Below are 22,652 nucleotides of genomic sequence, written 5' to 3' on the forward strand. Positions count from 1 at the left end.
GTGTCAGGGCACTGAAGTAAGGTGTTCTCTGCATTGGGAGAAGAGAATATTTACTCCTTATGTCCTTGGGTTTAATCTATCTTTCTGGGAAAATGTAAAAACCATGAAGGACTTTTATTATACCGTGACTTAGCAGTCTCATACTTTAAGAAAAGGAAAACAAATTCAGTCATAAATTATGCAGTGATTTTCTTGGTTAAAGCTTATGATATGTTGAATGAGGACAGTGGATTGTGGTTTTAAAGGCATGTTTATAGGCAGGAGTAAAGGGATTTCTGAAAGAGAAGCCAACTGAGTAGGAGTTCTCCTCCTACTATGACCAGCACATCTTTGCTATTAATTGTTTATATGATAGAGTTTCTTCTACAAAGATTTACTTGACAAAAGATATTCTGATGGCTTAAAAAAATGTTTTTGAAAACCTCTGGACTCCAGGGTAAGCAACATGGCGTAGCGTGGCAGACACTGGCCTGGGAATCAGGAGACCTAGAATCAGTCGTAGCTCCATCAGCAACAGGTTGTATGGACTTCAGCCAGCCCCTTCAGTTCTCTGGGCCTTGGTTTTCTCAGTGGTAAAGGGTGGGGATCAGATTGGATGATCTTTAATATGCTCTGATTGTATGATTCTAAGCCTCATACGGAACTAACATAATTTTTGTGGCTCTAATGAAATCCGGAAAAGGGAGCTTATAGCAATATGTTTACAGATCTAATAGTAGCATGAATACAATTAGTGCTTCAAAAATCACTTTTTCACTCAATTACCTTTTTTTTTTTTTTCCCCTGGAATGTCTTCTTTCCTTCCCTAGTTACAGAACTTACCTTTTCCCACTTACTCTTGACACTTGAACGGCATTGTTCTTTCTGCTTTGATTTAGTTTTCATATTGATTTTTCCACTGCCTTCCTTCCCCTGTTCTGTTGTGAAAGGTGCTTTTTTCTTTTGGAATCCCTTGAAAGGGATTACCTGAAAGCAGTTGCCTGGCTAACGTATGCTATCTTGCTGCTCTTATTTTTTGCTTTGCATCTGGCTATTAATGCCTGTTGGGTTTTTTGTTTCTTCTTTTAACATTTTCATGTTTTATGTTCTGTGATTGGTATTTCTTTGTTCAATTCAGGTTAGAATTGCCCCCACTGTCACTACCTGGAGTAACAAAACTCCTACCGCCCTTCCCAGCCATCCACCTGCAGCCTCTCCCTCTGATACACAGGTATATCCTTCATTATTCCTCTTTGAGCAGAATTCTGCTCACCTAAATATATAGTTATATATTCTCTACCCACCTCCCTTAAGTTCTCCTCCCCCCATCTATCTATCTGCTTATTGCATTTTAGTGCTTTTAGGATGCAAGAAGCAGTTTTTAGCACAATTAATTTATTTTCTTATCACTCTCCTCTTCTTTTGCAGTTTTAAATTGACTTGAACTAGAAAATAATTTCCATAGAATGAGATAACTTTGGTTTTCTGTTGCTGTCTGAATAAATGTGTAACTAATTAAAATCTCTGCTCCTTCTCCCTGGTGTAGCTTCTCAGCCAGTCCAGCAGTATTCCTTCGGAACAGGGGGGTCAGCAGCGTATCGACCTCAGCAGCCTGTTGCGCCCCCTGCTTCAAACGCTTACCCTAACACCCCGTACATATCTTCCGCTTCGTCCTATTCTGGGCAGTCTCAGCTGTACACAGCACAGCACCAGGCCTCTCCACCTACGTCCAGCCCCACTGCCTCGTTCCCTCCTCCCCCTCGCTCTGGAGCGTCCTTCCAGCACGGCGGACCAGGAGCTCCACCGTCATCTTCAGCGTATGCGCTGCCTCCTGGAGCAACAGGTACACTGCCTGCTGCCGGCGAGCTGCCTGCATCCCAAAGAACAGGTCTGCGCTTGAAAGGGACTTGGTTTGGCTCCCTCTTTTATTTTTTCGTGATCACGTGGGTGCATGGAGGGGAATTACTTCTAACTATAAACTGGGCAAGGTGAGGTATTGATTTAATTGTATAACAAATTCTAAAACTATTTCTAAAAGTGTGATTTTCCCATAGTGAACTTTAGTTGCTAAATGAGAAAAGCTTTAGAGCTTTAAAAGGGTAAGAGTATATAATCTGCCATTGAATTTAAAATAAGCGGTAAGAAATTAGTTGGCCAGATAAGTGGTGGTTGGAACTAGATTTAATTGACACTAATTTCTTTGCCAGAGTAAAACGATGCTCTGTGTTCTTCCTAGATTTTCAGTTTTTAAAATTATTTGTGCCTTAAATTCATTCATAGAGATTAAATAATACAGGGTTTAATGAGGCTGTACAAATTTTGTAATTATGTTTGTTTGTAAAGGTGAGCAAGGATCTTGACGTGTATTGAAAGGAAAAAAGTGAAAGAATGCAACTCTGACAGAATCTCTAAGACAGCAGAAAGTATACAGTAGTGCAGGGATTCTCTCCATTAGGACAATTCTACCCTCACAAACATTTTGGAAATTTCTAGGCATTTTTGTTGTTGACAGGGTAGTTCTGCCTGAAATTTTCTAATTAAAAGCATAATTTAAAATTATTTTTATAGTAAATACACATTTTATAGATTCTTTTTATCTTTCATGTTACAATTAAAGCATTATATTAATTTTTTATGAGTAGGTAATATTATCTGATTTTCATGTTAGGATTGTAAAAGGGGCCTCAGAAGTACGTATTACAAAAAGAGATCAATGAATCGGGGCAAGAACCACTAACATAGCAAAGAATTCAGACTTTGGAATCAGACTTCCTGTGTTTGTATCACAGCTTCACTCCTTTCTAGTTATGTGACCTTGAATAAGTACTTAACTTTAAGCCTCAGTTTCCTCATAATAGTAATAGTATGTACGCATAAGCTTAGGAAGAGATTGAAAGCATTTGGGGACGGTGACTGCAAAGTTAGCCGTGATGACACCTCGCCCAGAATTAGAGCTCTGGGCCTTTTCCTTTTGTCCCTGGTTTAATGTATACTTGTTACTAAGGGTATTTGAAAATAGTTTCCTTTTCAGATTATAATTGATGGTTTTAAACTAGAGGGGCAAAACAGAAGTGAGTCTTGCTTTCTACTACTGAAGTTGTTCCTGGAAGTCCAGTATATGTTTTTCTCTTTTTAACTGCTAAGCAGTAGCTTTAATAACTGAAAACACTGGTCATATAATAGGATTTATTGAGGAAGTATTTTTTTTCTTGGCAGTCTTATGGATCCAGAATTATACACATATCTCCTTCTCTCTTCTTTGATATATAATATTAAAGTCCAAAGTACCAAAAATCATACACACAATATGTATCAGCCTTTACTACACAAATACAATTTGTATAATTTTCAATACAGATATTTCAATAGGTTGATATTTAGAGAGGAGTGTTCATTCAATTGTAGAGTTCAAAAAATTACCTTTTAAAACCTGGATGAGCGAAAACAGTATATATTCTGAATAGTTGGGTAATAACTTGAGTGAAAGATGGATTCAAGTAAATCCCCACATAGGAAAGTGGTGCAGGGAAGTAGGAAAGTGAATTATCATTTATTGAACATACATTGGACATGTACCAGCACTGCCGTATATTTTCTTATTTCTCATAACCATGAGAAATAGGAATAATTATTTTTTTAAAAATTGCCATGAGGAAGCTTGAGTTTCCTAGGGTTGTGTATAATGTTTTCATGATTGCATGGTGATAGACTCCAAGTTGAGATACAACTGAGATACCCAGGTCTCTCAGTCTTCAGAGCCCATGTTCATTCTTCTTTACCAGATAGTCTAGTCCTGATGAAAGCAGTAGAAATAGCTATCAGTGTTGGAATTACAGAAACATTTAGCATCACTATTTTAAGCATTTGTTACTTCATCATCTAAGTTAAATATTTGCATGGGTATTTTTTTCCTCCTTAAGCTAAAGGGCATTTGGCCTTATAATAAAGTCTTTGCTTATGTACAAAGTAACAATGTTCTAACCTGGCTGAGAAGCACAGTAACTAATAGGAAGATGAAGCCATACATTTTGCAATACTCAGCATGCACTAAGCTAGCTGCTTTGTTACCTCTTGCATGTTAGTAGTCCCTGTATTTTAATTAACAGTTAGAGCTTTACCTTATTTTATTTTTTGATTTCCTAAAAAGTTTGCTTAGGTTATACAGATAACTGTGACTAAAAGTTTTATCTTTGTTCTAATATGTCTTAGATTATTATATCATGGTTTTCTACGGGACTTGGAAATTCCACTTGTCCGGTGGATTCTTCTTGATAGACACTAGGATTTTCAAGCCCTGTAACTATTAGTGAACCACAAAATTATGTGCGCACTGCTCAGAGAAACTCATGTTGCAATCATCAAAACATTCATTCAGTAAATTCTTAATGAGAACCTGCTCAGTCTATAATCAGAATTATTCTAGGCACAGGTAGGAAGGCAGAAAAGTACAGTACATTTCTATTTCTAGTGAACAGCACATAGCTTTGTTGTAAGTTGGAACATAAAATTTGTATTTGGGCCAACTTTTGGAAGACATTAAATGTCAGGGCAAGAAATTTATACTTCATACAGTAAGAAGAAAATTTCTAGTGGAGGAGTTTGAACTCCTGAGAGGCATGGTCAAAGTGGTACTTTAGGGAGGTTAACCTGGAGGTGGTTCTGCAAAACAGATTGTGGGCAGCATGGCAGAATCAGAGGCAAGGAAAACAGGCTGTCTCCGAGTTCAAGGTATAAAGTGCTAACAGCCTAAGTTAGTATAGTGCGACATGTTTCAGTGGTGGCAGCACAAAAAGCAGGAAGTTTTCCTAGCTTTACTGTGCAGGATAAGTAAGATATTGCTTGTACCCGCCCCCCCCACCTTTTTTTTTGTCCCTGGTTTAATGTATACTTGTTACTAAGGGAGAGCACTTTCAAATGTGAAGGCCCAAGAAGTTTACTTAGCAAAATTTTCTGATAAAATGTGAAGCTCTCATGAAGCTGTTTTTGAGTAAACAGTATTAAAAAATGGAAAATTTAATTTGGGTATATATATATATGTATATATATATAGTCTTGTGCTCCTTCACATAGAAGAGTCTTGAAGGGGCATAATATTGAATATTTTCGTGAAACAGTGTGCTGAAAAAAAATTTTTTTTAAATTTTCATAAACATTCCGTAGTCAAATTATAAGTACTTGGTTTTTAACCCTTTAAACAAAGGAAAGGAGCATGATAGCCTTCTTTATTTTTCTTTGGATACATCTGTTTTATCTCGTGTCATTGGAAAATGACCTTAAGGATTCATTCTCTCTAAATTTAAATTTTTAACTTTGTGGTGCCTTTTAAATAATGTGACGTGCGAGGCTAACGGGGAAGGGGGAGGTGTATGATTAACAAGGATGCTCTGTCCTCTCCGTCTCAAATGATCTTTTAGCCAAAAGTCTCCGTACCATTGGCACTAATATTTTTCTGTGAATCCGCTGAGAGTATCTTAGCCAGTGCCTACATCCTACCATTATGCAAGAACACCTTGAGAAGGTTCCCATTGAGAAGTGAGATTCAAGTAAGGATGGTAGCAACTCCACTTCTGTATGTGAGACCAAGCGCTTCTCTCTTCCTTCCCTAAAGACCATGTGGAGGACTAATCCCTACACTAAGGTGGATAAGGGTCTCCAGAATCCAGTGACATGCCATATTCAGTTTTTAAGTTAATTTTCCCTTGATTTTTATTAATTTTTTACTGTAGAATTTTGAAAGGCCTCAAATAGTATAGAGAATAAAATTAAAATTATCTGTAATTCTGCCACCCATATATAACCACTAATAATTTAGGTGTATTTATTCCCTTCGTACACATATATGCACACATATATGTATGTATGCATATATTAAAGTTCTTTTAATGTAGAATATACATAACATAAAATTTACCATTTTAATCATTTTTAAGTGACATCAAGTGCATTTACATTATTGTACAGTCATCACCACTAACTACAGAACTTTTTTGTCATCCCATACTGAAATTATGTAGCCATTAAAAACCCCCCGTTTTCCCCAGTCCCTGGTAACCACCGTTCTACTTTGTCTCTATGTATGTATTCTAGGTACCTCATATAAGTAGTCATGCAGTTTTTTTCTTCTTGTAACTGGCTGTTTCACTGTCTTTAAGATTCATCCATATTATAGCATGTAATCAGAATTTCGTTTTTAAAGCTGAGTGATATTCCACTCTATGTATATACCACATTTTGTTTATCCATTAACTTACACATGGGCATTTTGGCTGCCGTGAATAATGCTGCTATGAATGTGAGTATACAAATATCTGTTCAAGTCCCTGGTTTCAGTTCTTTTGGGTATATACCCAGAAATGGAATTACTGGATCAAATAGTAATTCAGTGTTTAATTTTTTGAGGTGGTGGACCTATTTTACATTTTCACCAGCAATGCGTAAGGGTCCAATTTCTCCACATCCACACCAACACTTGTTTCCTGTTTTTTTGTTTTTGTTTTTAATTCTTGCCATTCTAATGGGTGTGAAGATAGTAGTATCTTATTGTATGCATGCATTTTTAAAGAATTGAGATCATAACTCCCACATACACTCATAATTTACATCTTACTACTTTCCTTAATATTACACCATGAACCATTTTCCAATGTTCTTTAAAGTCATTGTCATGTTTAAAAAGAGAGTAAGAAAGAGATTTATGCCCATTTTTAAGGTTTTTTGAAAAGGTAAAAAAGATTATCTTCCCTTACTAGTTTTATGAGAGAATTATGTCCAAGATTAGACTGTGCTATCTTTTTTTAAACATATTGACCAAGAGTATCATTTTGCACATCCATAATGAACCCCCATAATACTGTCTCCTGTAGATATTCACGTTCTTCATTCAGTTTGCTTTACCTAGTGTTGCTATTAAAGTGTGTCTCCATAAAGTAGAGGTTAATTTAATTGTTTTGTTTCGTTTTGTTTTATGGCTGTGTTGGGTCTTCGTTTCTGTGCGAGGGCTTTCTCTAGTTGCGGCAAGTGGGGGCCACTCTTCATCGGGGTGCGAGGGCCTCTCACCATCGCGGCCTCTCTTGTTGCGGAGCACAGGCTCCAGACATGCAGGCTCAGCAATTGTGGCTCACAGGCCTAGTTGCTCCGCGGCATGTGGGACCTTCCCAGACCAGGGCTCGAACCCGTGTCCCCTGCATTGGCAGGCAGATTCTCAACCACTGTGCCACCAGGGAAGCCCTAATTGTGTTTTGAAAAAGTCATATTTAAACAATTTAAAGATATAAAAGCAAAAGTATTGAGGGGTTAGAATCATAGCTAAGATAAAACTGTTAAATTGATCAGAGATTTGAACAAGGATTTTCTGGGCTGAAATAAAACATATTGCTAAATATATTGCATGGTTTGAGGTGAGGAGGGGCCAGTTAGGCATATGTTTTGGTGGGAACTTTGATTATTGTACAGTCGTTATTTTCAATTCAACAGGCAGCCCACCCTCAAGTTATGAGGGATAGCCAACTGGCTATATGTTCCTGTTGAAAATCTTTTTGTTTCTTATTTCATTCAGTTTTACTCGTAACTTTCGATTTAATTTGATTTCATTATAACTTTGGTGTCATTCTACCAAAGGGTCATATGAAATTGTTCCACATACTTTTTTGTGCTGCTGATAGTTGGTGAAATCAGGATACCCACTCAGGCTTTAATATCCAAGGCTAAGATCACTGCCACGAGAGGTTAGAGGAAAAACTGGTCTCACCTTCTGCTCCCACGTTTCACAGGGCTAGAGAGGAGGCATGTTGTTGAGACTGCTCCCTGAAAAAAACGATCAAGGCCAGGGTACCTCCAGTACTTTTAGGTTTTTCACACCGTCGACTCCCCCCTACCCCGCCCCAATACCAAAATCCAAGGATGCTCAAGTCCTTTATATAATGTGGTGTCGTATTTGCATATAACCTATGCACATATACTTTTATGTCTAGATTGCTAGTAATACCCAATACAGTGTAAATGCTTGCAGCAAATTCAAGTTTTGCTTTTGGGAACTCTTTGGAGTTTTTTCCTTCCTGAATGTTTTTGATCTTCAGTTGGTTGAATCTGCAGATGTAGAACCTGGGGATGGACTGTATATTGACCCCCTCAGCCCAGAAGCTGAAGTCTGGCGCTAGAGAGTACATCACTAGTTTCAAGTCAGGTCTGTCCTCTGTCATAACACACACACAGTGACTCCCAGGGATTTATTAACTGTAGTGCTGTGAGGTCATACCTTGCATGGGAAGTTAAATTGTAAAGTCATCATTTAAGACAAAAATAAGAAATCACTTAAGAGTCAGTTATCCGTGATCACCGCTTTCTTCAGTTAAGCCCTCACGAAGAAGTTGCCTGTGGTCAGAAGCCATATTGCATGAGAAACATCTCTCCTTAGCGCCATACAGAGAAATTCCAAACTGTGGCATTAGTTCTCCCACCTCACAGTTTCTCTGGGGCATGTGCTTCTTGAGTAGAGCTCAAACTGAATTGAACTCACTAGTTAATGCTATATACTCTCGATTCCTCTCTCCCCAAGTTCAACTATCATAACTCCCACATACTTACGGGATTCCCGTAAGTTGTATGTGCATATGATGTATCCCGTAAGTTGAATTCCCGTAAGTTGTATGTACATATGATGTATCTACACTGCACGCTTTTGATTGGAGACTGGGCCTGGACCAATCCTGAACATCCGACAATTTTGGAATTGCTGTATTAGTTCTCAGCCTTCTTTCCTCTTGTCCACTGCCAGAAACTTCAGTTCTTTTAAGAGAAGTAGTGATTTCTGGAAGATTTGTGCTAAACAGTCTGCAAATCTGTATATTCTTATAGAGAAGACCATATGAGATGGTTACATATTTACTGGGCCTGTTCCCATTTATGCTCATATTCATGTTGTGACCCCAGAAATTACAGTTCCTCCAGAATGCAGATCCTTGGGGCCTCCCAAATCCAGCAGTAAAGTAGCACCTCCTTGTTAAGATCGTCTAACATGCTTATTATCTTTAACAATGTAGTGTTAAAGTCTGCACGACAATGCAGAAATCCTCCCATTTCTCTTTAAAATCCTACTACTTAAAGAGGATTTAGACCAGCAGCACTGGCATTACCTGGGAGCTGGCTGAAGCAATAGAATCTCAGGCCCTACGCTATACCTAGTGAATTAGAATCTGCATTTTTGCAAGATCTTCAACTGATTTGGATTCACAGCTTTAAAAAATACTAAAATGGACACAGTTATAATATGTTAGGAAGTGCTCTCATGAATGAATTAGCTTTGCCCACAAAATGATTACTTTCTTAATTAGATAGAAGCCATTTCACGTGACTTGATTAAAAAGTAAGTTTTATTCCCTTATAAAATTAGTTTGTTCTTTCTTGGGGTTGATGGAGGGAGGAGAAACAATTATAAAATGAGTAGAGTTTACAGTTTGCAGGGCAGAAATAGAGACACAGATGTAGAGAACAAACGTATGGACACCAAGGGGGGAAAGTGGTGGGGGGGAGGTGGTGGTGTGATGAACTGGGAGATTGGGATTGACATGTATACACTAATATGTATAAAATGGATAGTTAATAAGAACCTGCTGTATAAAAAAATAAATAAAATTCAAAAATTCAAAAAAAAAATGAGTAGAGTTTAGAATATCTTTGATGATAATACTGTTTAAGTGACTTTTACATTTTGTCTACAGAAAATCAGTCTATGCAAGACCAGGCGTCTATGTTGGAAGGTGAATTAGTTACAAAATATATCTTTGGAAATCTTTGAATCACTGACTATAATTAATGAATGGATATTCACAATTATGCATGTGAACTTTAAAGCCGATAATACCCTAAATCTGATCAGTTCTTAATGGAATCAAATCTTAGAACTGACTGAATTAACATAGTGACACAAATGATCTTGAATCATAAAAGTTGTCTATTTTATATAGACTGAAAGACAAGGCTATACCAAGATTGTCTTAGATATAAGAAAGATTAGAAGGTGATGGGAGAGGTTTGAATGATTAGTCTGTGTATAATGAGAACTTTAAGAATTTGTTAAGCAAATAGCAGCATGTGGTTTAATATTTTGTGATTAGCTCTTGAATGTTTTGAGGCTCATTTGGCGTTCTGTCTCCTAGTCACCTTGTAGAAAATTAATTCTACTTTTAAAATCAAGGCAAATGAGTGCATGCTGGTTAGGAGAAGATCTTGTTTTTACAAAATTTCTATGACATTATGTTCTTTGGTTTGCTAAGCAATTTTGTTGTGATTTAATATCGTAGATATCAATAAAACAAGCAAAAGTAAAATACTGAAAGAATGTTTATTGAAAGAAGAAGAATTTTTTGCTCTTACATATACACATACACAAAACTTAATAAGATGTAAAATGATTATATTTTGATTTAGTAATTATCTTATCTCTGGCATGTTTTATTCCATTTTTCTTTAAAGATACAGGCATTCAATAAAGATGTTTTAAAAAATTGTTTTTAAAAAATACAGGCATTAAGTACCTTAATGAGTTCTGCTACTCATATTCATTTCTCACTTTGAGATGACAGGTTTTGGGAGATTTGAGGGGGGAGGAAATTTCCTAAAGGTGACAGTAGTTTAATTTTATATTTGCTGCCAGCGTGGAAATTTTTTTTGGGGGGGGAGGGGTGTATTAAAAAAAAAATCTTACCACAGATATTTGAATGCCTTTTTCTACTTTATAGGTTGTTCTTAACGCAAAGGTGATAAAAACATACTGGTGTTGCGTAGTTGGGCTCTGTTTTTTTAACAGTGTTTCTACCATGTGGATGATTTGGGTATGCTGAATTGCTCTCTGGGGAAATAGAAGATTGCCACTTTTATTCTTTTTTTGTGTGTTGAATATATCAGAAGCCTTTTTTTTTTAGCAGACTCAGGGGATTTATTTTTTCTTTCTTAGGAGAGAATTGTTTGAAGGTTATATACCAATATAGACATAAAAACTTCACTATCCTTAAATTTAGTACAACTCTTTCACTTTAAAAGGAAATAATGTCAAGATATGCTGCTTTCTAAGCCAAGGCCCTGTGATTATTAGAGGTAATGAGTTTGAGAGTCCAGGGCTACATAGTGATCCCAGCAGCTCAGCTGGTAAAACTTCTGTGACAGTTATCTCAGGGTGAAAGTAAAATTTGAAGATATTATATGATGGATACAATTTAGTGTTCTTCTTTTCAGGATTCTAAAGGAAAATGCCCTCTATTATCTGTTATAGGTTCTCAGAATGGTTGGAATGATCCTCCAGCTTTGAACAGAGTACCCAAGAAGAAGAAGGTACTAGAAAAAGATGTCTATTCAGTTGCCTACAGGTGTCCTGTCAATCATGTAGCCACCTGAAGCACACCACACTTCACTGTTCCTTTAAAGGCAAAGCTGACTGACTAATATACTTAATATGTGTATTTCAACTTACATCTTCTAATCCATGAAGGGAAGGAAGGAAAGTACAAAATAGTATGGTGGTATGAATTAAACCCTTTTTAAAAAGCAAGATGTAAATTCCCAGCAGATCTTTTTCAAAGAGTAGGAAACAAAATTTCATGCTTCTCAAATGGTTTTTTTTTAGGAGTTACTTTGGTTTTGGGTTCTAACAGTAATCATGAATTTGTAATTATATTTTGGACTATTTTTGTCTATCACATACAATATGAAAAGAAATAGCCTTGTAGCTGAGCATCATTTAGATGTTAATAACTGTTGAGAGCTGTTAGAGCATAACTTAAGATTCTTCTTTCCTTCTTTTACCCCAAGCCTTTTTATTTTTTTTTACTCCTAGTGATTTCTGTCCCCCAAGTATAGTAATGAGAGGCCAGAATGTAAAATTGGGAGATACTAAATGATGAAAGCCCCCCCAAAATTAGGTCAATGATAATCAGAAATTTAATCTACTGCTTTGAGTGTGATTGATCACTAAGTAGGTATCACTTAATGATCTGGGAAAAAGGTATTACATCTGATCACGTGACACACACAAACACATATTTGGCATATCTGATCCCAGTATGGCTAGATATAATTCTCCAGACTTTGACATCCTCTTTCAAAAACACCATGGTTTTGGCCCGTTATGGGATAAGTGTGGAAGGTAAAGGGGAAACAAAGGTCCAGGTTTGAGCTCCCAGCCCTCTTAGCTAGATTACCTTTACTTTTATGTTTTTCTCTAGAATTCTGCATAAAATTTCATTTTAAAAAGTATTCTACTGTTATTAAAAAAATGTTTTTAACCATGGAATAGTCTAACTCCCTTACTTATTTTTTTAAATTTTTTTATTGAAGTGTAGTTGATTTACAGTGTTGTGTTAATTACTGCTGAACAGCAAAGTGATTCAGTTATACATGTATGTGTGTATACATTCTTTTTTAAATATGTTCTTTTCCATTATGGTTTATCATAGGATATAGAATATAATTCTCTGTGCTGTACAGTAGGACCTTGTTGTTTATCCATTCTATACATAAAGGCTTACATCTGCTAACCCCACCCTCCCATTCCAACTCTCCCCCAACCCCCTTGGCAACCACCAGTCTGTTCTCTATGTCCCTGATTCTATTTCTGTTTCATAGATAGGTTCATCTGTGTCATATTTTAGATTCCACATATAAGGGATACCATATGGTATTTGTCTTTCTCTTTCTGACTTACTTCACTTAGTGTGATAATCTCTAGGTCCATCCACGTTGCTACAAATGGCTAACTCCCTTATTTAAAGCTGAGGAGATGTTGTCATCATACCGTTTTCTCCTTACTCTTGGTGCCTTTTATTTCTTTTAAAAGATGCCTGAGAACTTTACGCCTCCTGTTCCCATCACATCACCAATCATGAACCCCTTGGGTGACCCCCAGTCACAGATGCTGCAGCAACAGCCTTCAGCTCCAGCACCAATATCAAGCCAAGCTTCCTTCCCGCAGCCACACCTTCCAGGTGGCCAGCCCTTCCACGGCATACAGCAACCCCTCAGTCAACCAGGCATGCCTCCGTCTTTTTCAAAGCCCAATATTGAAGGTGCCCCTGGGGCTCCTATTGGAAATACCATGCAGGTAACAGTAAATCTGTGGAAGTGGGAGATGGCTCTATTTCGGTATGTTTTCTTAACGTTTTAACTTTTATGGTTATACCTTTATTATTACCTCAATTTGATTTCAATTTAGACAACTTAAAAATAATACCTTTTTTTTTAAGATTGTTCATGTATGTATATTATTTTTCAATGACGAGGCCATATACAAACTTTCTAGAAGGAGCTTATGTATTTACTAGTATACGTTAACAGTAACTTGGCAATTACAGTGTTTCATCTGATCTAATCAGTAGCCACAATTTAAGAGCAGTTGAATCCATATTTGCATCCAAGGTTGCTAAGCAGAAGCTGTTTCCAAAGGTTTTTTCCTTTAAAATAGAAAATAAAAATGTAATGAGTTATATATTTTCTTGTGTATGTGTAAGAGCTAATAATATAGCCATATCTTTAGATGGAGATATAGATTTGTGCTTGCTTTTCACATACAAACAGCTAGTTGGCAGGGCTCTAGATGATGAAAAATCTATCATATTTCCATATAACTGACTTAGACATACAAAGAGAAACATTTTGATCTATTCATGAAAAGTAAAGTCACAGCTCAACATAAGATGAAATCAATTCCTGCCCAAGTATAAAACTAGCTCTTCTGTCTGTTACTGTCTTTGACTCTCTGAAGTCAAATTTGTAAAGATTATATCTCTACCACAAGACTATGTTTTGCTGTTAAGAGATTTCTGCCTAAGGAACTTCTAAACATTAACAGTTGCATTATGAAAACAAGTGTTCTGATGGAGATGGGAGGACCTTCTTCTTTCCACGAGAATATATAAAATTACAAAGACGCACTGTTAATTTTGTATAATTACACGTCTGTGGTGTTTGTGAAGCCGTCCACTTTTGTTTAGAGCTGGGTGCTCAAGCTGCGCTCATCTGGGCCAGAACCCCAGTTACCGCTGAAAGGGAGAGCTGCACGGAGGCGTGTGTTCAGCCAGGCCCTAGTGTCCAGCTTCCTCTCCACCTGGATGTCTCTGAGGCACCTCACACTTAACATATCCAGAATCTAACTCATCGTCTTCCTCCCAAACCTAGTCGTCTTTTGGTGTGTCCTGTTTCAGCGAATGGCACCATAACCCTTCCTATTTAATCCAGCCAAAAACCTGGGCATCATCTTTATATTCTTTTTCCTTTAACCTGTTTTTCAGAGCTATCCCCGAGTCTTGTTGATATTACTTTAAAATCTCTCTCAAATCCCTTCTCTACATTTCCAGTCTAGTCCATGCTACCTTCGTCTCCAGTCTTAAGCAGTGCAGGAGCCTCTAGTTGGTCTGCCAGCATCGACTTTGACTCATCTCTTATCTGGTCTTATCTCCTCATTGCTTAAAACGTTACAGCTTCCCATTGTTCCCAGGATAAAGACCAAAGTATTTCACATTGTCTGGAATCGCTCAGCTCACACTCCTCCTTGCTCGCTCTCTCTGCTCCAGCTACAGTGACCCCCTTTCAGTCCCTTGTATCATGATCCTGACTGTGTACACGTTCTTCTGTCTGGAATGCATTTCCTCCCCCATTTAACTGGTTAACTCCTACTTACCCTTCTGATATAACTTCCTTCAAGAGCCTTCCCCTCAGTTAAATCCCAATTATATTGTCTGTTGGTTCCAGTGATGTTAACTTAATCACAGTTGCTATTTTACATACATTTATGACATTTTAAAACTTTCTCTTCCATCAGCCTGTAAACTCCCTGTGGGATGAGATCATTTCCGTATTGGCTCACCAATACCTAGCCAATGCCTAATACAGAATTGCCTAATGTTTTCTATGAATGAACTAATCAGTCAAAACTTTAAACACTTACACATTCCTTCTTTGTTTTCCCATCTGTACATTCAGTAAGATCATGGTCTCTTCTATCCTCACCGTTGGTGTAATCTTGCAGTTTGATAATAGCCCAGCTAACACCCTCCAAGAGTAAACCAAAGAATAGAAGAACGTCAGGATAAACAAAAATGAGCCAACAAGCAAAGCAAGCAGCCACTCCAACCAGCCAACTTTGTAAATGCCTTGTTCTTTTCATTTCCTACTGGCACAGGTCTCCTTCCCATCAGTTATATGAAATCGTGATCAATGTATGTTCCATAATTAATCAGATACTTTATATCCATCCTATTTTTGAAAATAGAAGCTGTAGAAAGAGTACCTGTATCTTCTACTGAATATCTGATTTTTATGTTTGCTTATCCCAAGTGATTTCACATGTTAATTTTTCATTTGATTTTGAAGAGCCTACCTACAAGGTCCTTGGTTTCTCTTTATCACAGATTCAGGGCTTTGTGTATAGGTAACTTCTGGTCATTTCTAGTCATTTTATGGTATTATTTATTCCAGCATGTGCAGTCTTTGCCAACAGAAAAAATTACCAAGAAACCGATTCCAGATGAACACCTCATTCTAAAGACCACATTTGAGGATCTTATTCAGCGCTGCCTCTCTTCAGCCACAGATCCTGTATGTATTTTTTATTTTGCTTAATTAAAAGAATCCCTTATGGAGCGCTTCTATAATGATTGCTTAAAGTCTTACAAGATGTATTTTGAAAGTTTATGCAAAAGTAGTAAAGCTAGCACTTATATATAGTTTGCTGTACATATAAAAACACATTCAACTGCTTTTTACATATAACTTTAATCCTTAAAACAACCTCATGGTAGGTAGGTTTGTCATATTTATTTACAGAGGAGGAAATTAAGGCAAAAAGCAGTTACGTAATAATTAAGGCAGAGCCAGCATTCGAACCTAGTCTGGCTCCAGAATTCATGCTTTCCACCACTATGCGGCACTGAGTCTCATCGGCAAACCTTATGCCTAGCACAAAAATACAACAGAACGGTGAAACTCAGATTTGGGGTTTCTTTCTGAGCTTACATCAAAGCTTTTAAAAGTAGATAGACAATCTTTAACTTTGCTAAGACCTTAAAAATAGTTCAGTGCTTTAGATATTGGAGTCATATTCATAGTCAAAGTAACTGATTTTACTCAGTTTATTAGAGGATGACTGTATTGGCAACAACAAAAATTCCACAAAGCCAGTTTTGTTTTAGATGAAATTTCACTTTCTGCCAACAAACATTGAATATGTTTATTTAGTCACTGGCCAGTTGTCTGCTTGAAAAACAGCTTCTGGAATTTGTTGTTTCATCAAACATTGAGTATTAATATGTGCAGCCTTCTGCCAGTCTTTTGGAAAGCAATTCTCTGCACTGAAAGTGTCAGGAAAGCAGAGGCAGGGGAAAGGTAACATAAACCTTAGCGCCTGGCATTCTGGGAGCGATGGAAAGACGAAGCTAGGAACAGAGAACAGGTGAAGCTGTTAAACAGGTAAGTGTACAGTGTCTCCTAGGCAGACAGGTCCTCATCATACAAATTGGAGGAATCCTAATAAAAATGTGGGAAAGCTCCAGTCTTCCTTCAGGCATGAGTTAATGTAAATAGAGGTTGGGAGGACACCTCGTACATGGCCTAGCTTAGGAAATTTGTGTTGAGCTTCCCCTCCTCCAGGTCACCCTATCACCTTCCTTCTGGTGACCCAGCACCCCTGGGCAGAAGAGAAAGACAAACTGTTCCTGTCACTAGTTGGGGAGGAAGTTCAAATACCGCCCAGGACTCCTGCTGGTAGCTACGTGGGATTAACTTTGAACCCTCCACAAAAGTCCATCTTAATCAATACTTGACATCATTTTTATAGTATGGCTTTATTCTTATTTCCACTTCAGTTATGTCCAAACAGCACAACGTAATTGTGCAGCACAGCTTAGTTTGTAAGTTTATCCTCGATGGCGTCACCTCTTCCGCACTCCTCTTCTGACACACTGACATTCCCTCCTCAGACATACCAAGCACGTGTCAGCATCAGAGACTTTGTACCTGTGGCTCCTTCTGCCTGGAACTCTTCCCCACAGAGCTGCATAGCTCTTGCTCACTTGTTCCTGGTGTCTGCTCAGATGTCCCATTAGCCGTCAGGACTTTCTTACCACGTCATACTGCCAACACTGCTGACCCCCTTACCCTGTTAACTTTTCTTCATGGCACTCATCACCATCTGACATACAATATATTGTTTATTTAGTATCCTTTCCCCACCCAATAGAATATGAGATCCATGAGACACAACACTGTCCCAGCATGGCGCGTAGTAGTCACTCAGTAAATATTGAAAAGCAGTGTCACTTTTAAGGCTGTTGCATAATGTAGATATTAAGTTAATCACAGTATAATTTTAAACCTTTACTTTTAGGATAGTTTTCTCTCACTATACTCACAGTACTAGGATGAGGGTAGGAGGAGTCCTTAATTTAAGAACTCATTTTAACACTTCCCTCTTAATAATCTTAAGCCACCAAAAGATAATTTTCTCCTTTTTTTGGTGTTTTAAAGGCCCAGAATAAGACAGGATTAAATGTACCAAATGTGACTGAGCGTGTAAGTAGTACTTTGAGATTCCACAGTTCACCTGTATGTTTGCCTTCTAGCGCCCATAATGTTCATTTTATTTAATTTACAGTAACTGTTAGACCTTCCTTTCTGTAGTACACCGACCTCTTGCTGCCTCCAGGTGGCCCTTCGTGTTGCCTGTGCACACAGTGTAGATGGGCACTCACTCACCTCACGTGAGCCGCAGTCCCCGTGAAATCAGCCAGTGCTCCACTTTGCACCCTAGGAGGAAGGCTCTCACTTTCTTGCCCTCCCTGCCTTAATAGATACTGATCTCTGTTCTAATAATCTGTTCAAGTTCCTCGGTCTTAGCTATCTCCATTTCTTTATAAAATGAAGCTGTCCAACATCATGACTGTAAGGTTTAGTGAAATGACGTAAGGCAAGTTCTTGGGATAAAAGTTATTGTTCATACATAACATACCTGTTTTTTCTCTCCTGCAGCAAACCAAGAGGAAGCTAGATGATGCCAGCAAACGTTTGGAGTTTCTGTATGATAAACTTAGGGAACAGACAGTAAGTTTGTGGGGAAAAGAAGGATTTATGATAATCATTTATTCCTGGTTGCTAGTAAAATAAGTGTCTCATCAGCACTTGCATGTAATATATAGTATGCTTGGGGTCAAAATGATCGTGACAGTTCATAGAATGGGCTTTTCTCTGTCTAAATCTTACATTTCAGTCACCGGGGAAAAGGGGATAGGGCAGTGTGTGTGTGTGTGTGTGTGTGTGTGTGTGTGTGTGTGAGAGAGAGAGAGAGAGAGAGAGATTAAGAGGGAGAGAGAATTTTTAACCTTTTTTATGACAAAGAGCAGATTTACAAACTGGCCTGTACTGCTGCTACAGTAACTGGCCTTCTATTCATTTTTATATGTCCCTTGAATTAAGAAATCAGAGAGTGGGCAGATACTCTGTTTTCCAGAGACCAAATCTGTAATCTCTCTCGTAGTCTAAGACTCTGATCCTTTTCTTTTAGAATAGCTATTACACAAAGGCAAAGCCAAAGGTAGCCACAAATTGAGCAGATCAATGTGTATAACTATGAAGATGATCGGCAGTAAGGAGTAAATGCCCTGTGTGTTCTGTTCTCTTGTCCCTCCCAACCTCTCCATTCCTTTCTAGAATTGTTGTGTTTTATTAATGAAAGCACTAGTAGAGAAAAAAAGAATTGGGACTTTTTCACATTTTTGCATTTTAGCATTTCTCTTCCCCATTCCCCATATCAATGCCATCAGCTAAAAATAACCATTTGTCTCCTGAGAACCAAACCAGAGAAAGTTGATATAACAGTGGAAGTGGTGTGGCCCATGGACTGATCCAAAATAAAGTCTTCTCTGGAAAGTATGGACATGTATGCCAAGTAATGACATGGGGGGGAAAAAAACTAGAGGTCTTATGATTTTCAGAGATGACAGGATTATGAAAAGCAGTTAAGAGCTGGCAAATTGAGTACATGATGAGGACTGTTGCCCTCCTAATGGCAGTGGACCAGAAGTGCAAGGTTTTTATTGTCCGCAAGGTTTTAGAGTAAATTGGGCCCCTACTTCGAGATGTCATGATTAAGAATCGTGAAACTCCTTCATGTACATAGGAAAACTTTTAAAAAGTGTGAGACAGTTATCTAAAATAATTTAGTTATTTAAAATATTTAAGTTATCTAAAATAAAATAATAAGAAAGCTCTTAAGTGGAGAGAGACATTAACATTTCAACTTGGGGAAGGAAATCTGGCTTTTCTGTAAGAAAATACCTGGCTTACCATACATGTATAATTCGTAAGTAATTCCTTACATAATCATTTTGTCATGGTTCGCTTTTATAACTTAAGTGTTGGTTGGTCCGAGAATCTTTCTAGAAATGCTCACCAGTTTATACATTTTTGAAATAATGTTTATTTCAAGCTCCTCTTAAATATCAGGGTTTAATGTTTATAGAGGGTCTCATGGAAAATTCTTCCTTAATTTAATTCTCTCTCTCAATTCCACCTTTACTTCAGCTTTCACCAACAATCATCAATGGTTTACACAACATCGCAAGGAGCATTGAGACTCGAAACTACTCAGAAGGCTTGACCATCCATACGCACACAGTCAGCACCAGCAACTTCAGTGAGACCTCTGCTTTCATGCCAGTTCTCAAAGTGGTTCTCACCCAGGCCAATAAGCTGGGCGTCTAAAGGATGGCTTCACTCTCAGCCACTATTGCCGTTTTTCCAAAGAAACATGTTTTAAAAAACGATAAGATGTGGACCAGTCTTCCTTAGCATGTTTCCATAGCAGCCACTCAAGAACATTTACATTGTTTCTGCAGATATACTCACCTTAGACCTGCTCAAAACCCTGGTGCTTTCTTTTGTTGTAATCTTTTATTGCCTGTGATGATTTTCCTATTCTGCAAATAATGTATTTCCTGGATTACACATAGTATGCTTTCCTGAAGTATTCTGATAAAATATGGTTTTTGAAACCTCAGGTTTACTTTTTGGAGAAGGAGCCTTTGGTAATGTGTAAAGCAGAGCTGCAACTAAATTTCTTTCATGTCCTCCCTACTTCCTCCGTGTCAATCAGATTAAAGTGTGTAATCCTATTTATGTGTATGTAGTCTTTTTTTTAAACGGCTACTCACAGTTTAGTTTAATCTCTATTTTTTGTGGCTTTGGCTTCACTTTGGTCCTGAACAAATAACTAAATCTAGAGGCTGCTACATAGATTTTAGCAAATATTAATGAAAAGTGGGATCACTAGTTTTAAGTATCTATAGGAAAAGATTGAGCATTTTCATTCTGTAGGATGCATTGAACTTTTTTCTATTAATGTTTTCAATATTCTGTTTGAGTTTTAAGATTGAATTGTCTCCATTTTATATTTAGAAACTTATTCATCCATTTTTAAAAAGTTACCTATTTCTCTGAGGTACTTAAGTTCAGAAAGAAAGCTTTAACTTCTGTCAGCCTCCTGAATCGACATATTTTCAGACAGTATTTTCGTCAAATGATTTTATTGTAATCTGTCTGAAGAACAGTGTGGTAAACAAAAGATAATGGTCCCCATAGAATCTTGAGGAGAATTAGATACTAATAATTTTCGTTGTTTAAGCAATTTTACCTAAGTGAGTTGGAAAAGCAGAAGATAAAAAGTGTGACTACTGTGAAGACAGGTGCTGTTTCAAGGACTAAGTGCAGCTCATCAGGCATTTTGCAGCCTAAGTGACATAGTTTGCAAGACCCTCTTAATTTCCTTTGCTGGGATTCCCTGCTCACCAAATAAAACCCCTCTTTTAAAAATAAAAATAGGGACTTCCCTGGTGGCGAAGGGGTTAAGAATCCACCTGCCAATGCAGGGGACACAGGTTTGAGCCGTGGTCCGCGGAGATCCCACATGCTGCGGAGCAACTAAGCCTGTGTGCCACAATTACTGAGCCTGCGCTCTAGAGCCCACGAGCTACAACTACTGAACCCACGTGCCACAACTACTGAAGCCCGCACGCCTAGAGCCGGTGCTCCACAACAAGAGAAGCCACCACAATGAGAAGCCCGCGCACTGCAACAAAGAGTAACCCCCACTGGACTCAACTAGAGAAAGCCCACGCACAGCAACGAAGACCCAATGCAGCCAAAAAAAAAAAAAAAGACATTAAAAAATAAAAATAGTTTTATAACTGAAAAAGGAGAACCTTAATAACATGAATGAGCATTGGAGCCTCACGAGTGGGGTGATATATCAGCTCCCTGGGAGTTTGGTGGTCTGAGTCAGTCCTATGACTCACTGAAGCGGCGACTTGACCTTCTGGACCTGACCCTCGACTGTGGTGTCAGCCCAAGACCCCATCTGAACAGCAGGCTGGCCTCTAGTAATTTTTTTGAGGTATTGCCCTTATAGTTAGGATTTGTGTTATGGCTGCATGATTACCTTGACATGACAATGGCATAACTGGCAGCGTTTTACAAAAAAAATTCCAAAAGATGAGAAACAGGAATAGGTGGCAGTGGAGCCCTGACCAACCCCAAAGATTTTACAAGTATGAGTATAAACAAACGATTTGCAGCAGCAAACATCTGAGCAGCTGTTACAAGTGGATGGAGGTAAGAAGACTTGAACCCAAAATAGAGTTTAGTCTTGCAGTATGAAGATAACAGGAGATTATGGGAAGAGAGCAGTTTGTTTTCCTGAAGAAAAGCGAACAAGGAAAGGGGTGCGAGGGAAACTGGTAGGTGGGGCTGGGCGTTGGCTGGGAGACATAGCAGATCCCTGGGACGTGCTTTCTCATACTTCACCTGCTCCTCTCCTCCACTCTGCGTATGACCTTTTGGGCTGGATGGGATGGATGTACCTTAGGCCCCGTCTGAGAAGCTTTATGTGTGTGGGATGCACGGCTGATGGAGATGGTGGTTCATTCTAATAGTGTGGCAGCAGGAGAAAGTTGGAAACAACTGCTCTGCATCTGACTGTTGAGAGTCCAACAAGCCTATATATTCCTTTGGATTCAGAGAATTCCCATGTATGCTGGAGGATGGAAAGATGCAGTAGGATTCCTGGCAAGCAGATGTACTCTATTTAACACCTGCCTGAAAGATAAAGGGAGGGATGGTGATCGGTTAACACTTTTCTGATAACCGCTTGTCTCCTGAACCAGATTTGTGTTCACCTAAGAACGACTGCAAGGCCATCTGTTGACTGCTCAGCCATGGTGGAGACTTCATTTGGAATGGACATCTACAAATGCACACATACATATATACGTATGCACCCCTCTTTGTCGTTCAACTGCTGCGGTGGCAGCATTCCCAAATGTCACCCCTGACAAATCTATCAGGGTGTTCATCAGATGCTGAAGAAGTCACAGGCAGGTAGCATCTCCAATTATTCAGTGAAGAAGGACTGCCTATGCGCAGAAGCTCTTAACTGTTTCCCCTAACAGATAAATGCTCCAAATCTTTTAACCAAACTAAATTACAAAGAAAAAGTGATCAAATTAGTTTTATAGTTCCACTTTTCCTGGCACACTGGTTTTACATACATTTCTGTAGCATCTGCTCTGCTCAGGGCTTTGGTGACCATACCATTCACTCAGGCTCAGGTTGAGTAGTGCCCCTACGAGCTGATTGGGGTC

General features: G+C 38.3%; 1 protein-coding gene and 1 long non-coding RNA gene across 2 annotated transcripts; one reads left to right on the plus strand and one right to left on the minus strand.

Annotated features, from left to right (window-relative positions):
* Positions 1–1,497: 1,497 nt before the first annotated feature.
* LOC309661493 (protein transport protein Sec31A-like) lies at positions 1,498–20,063 on the plus strand (the record flags this gene model as incomplete). Its single annotated transcript, XM_082463180.1, has 6 exons — positions 1,498–1,822; positions 11,246–11,304; positions 12,806–13,069; positions 15,442–15,561; positions 17,989–18,060; positions 19,540–20,063. Coding segments are annotated over 6 exons (1,020 nt in total), but the record flags the coding sequence as incomplete, so codon positions are not given.
* Positions 13,361–15,166, minus strand: LOC309661733. Its single transcript, XR_014264226.1, has 2 exons — positions 14,912–15,166; positions 13,361–13,418 (listed from the first exon to the last, which is right to left on the minus strand). It is a non-coding gene; the product is annotated as an uncharacterized lncRNA (long non-coding RNA).
* Positions 20,064–22,652: the final 2,589 nt, after the last annotated feature.

Source organism: Balaenoptera physalus (assembly GCF_965194825.1).
Source record: "Balaenoptera physalus genome assembly, chromosome: 5".
NCBI classification, from domain to species: Eukaryota; Metazoa; Chordata; class Mammalia; order Artiodactyla; family Balaenopteridae; genus Balaenoptera; species Balaenoptera physalus.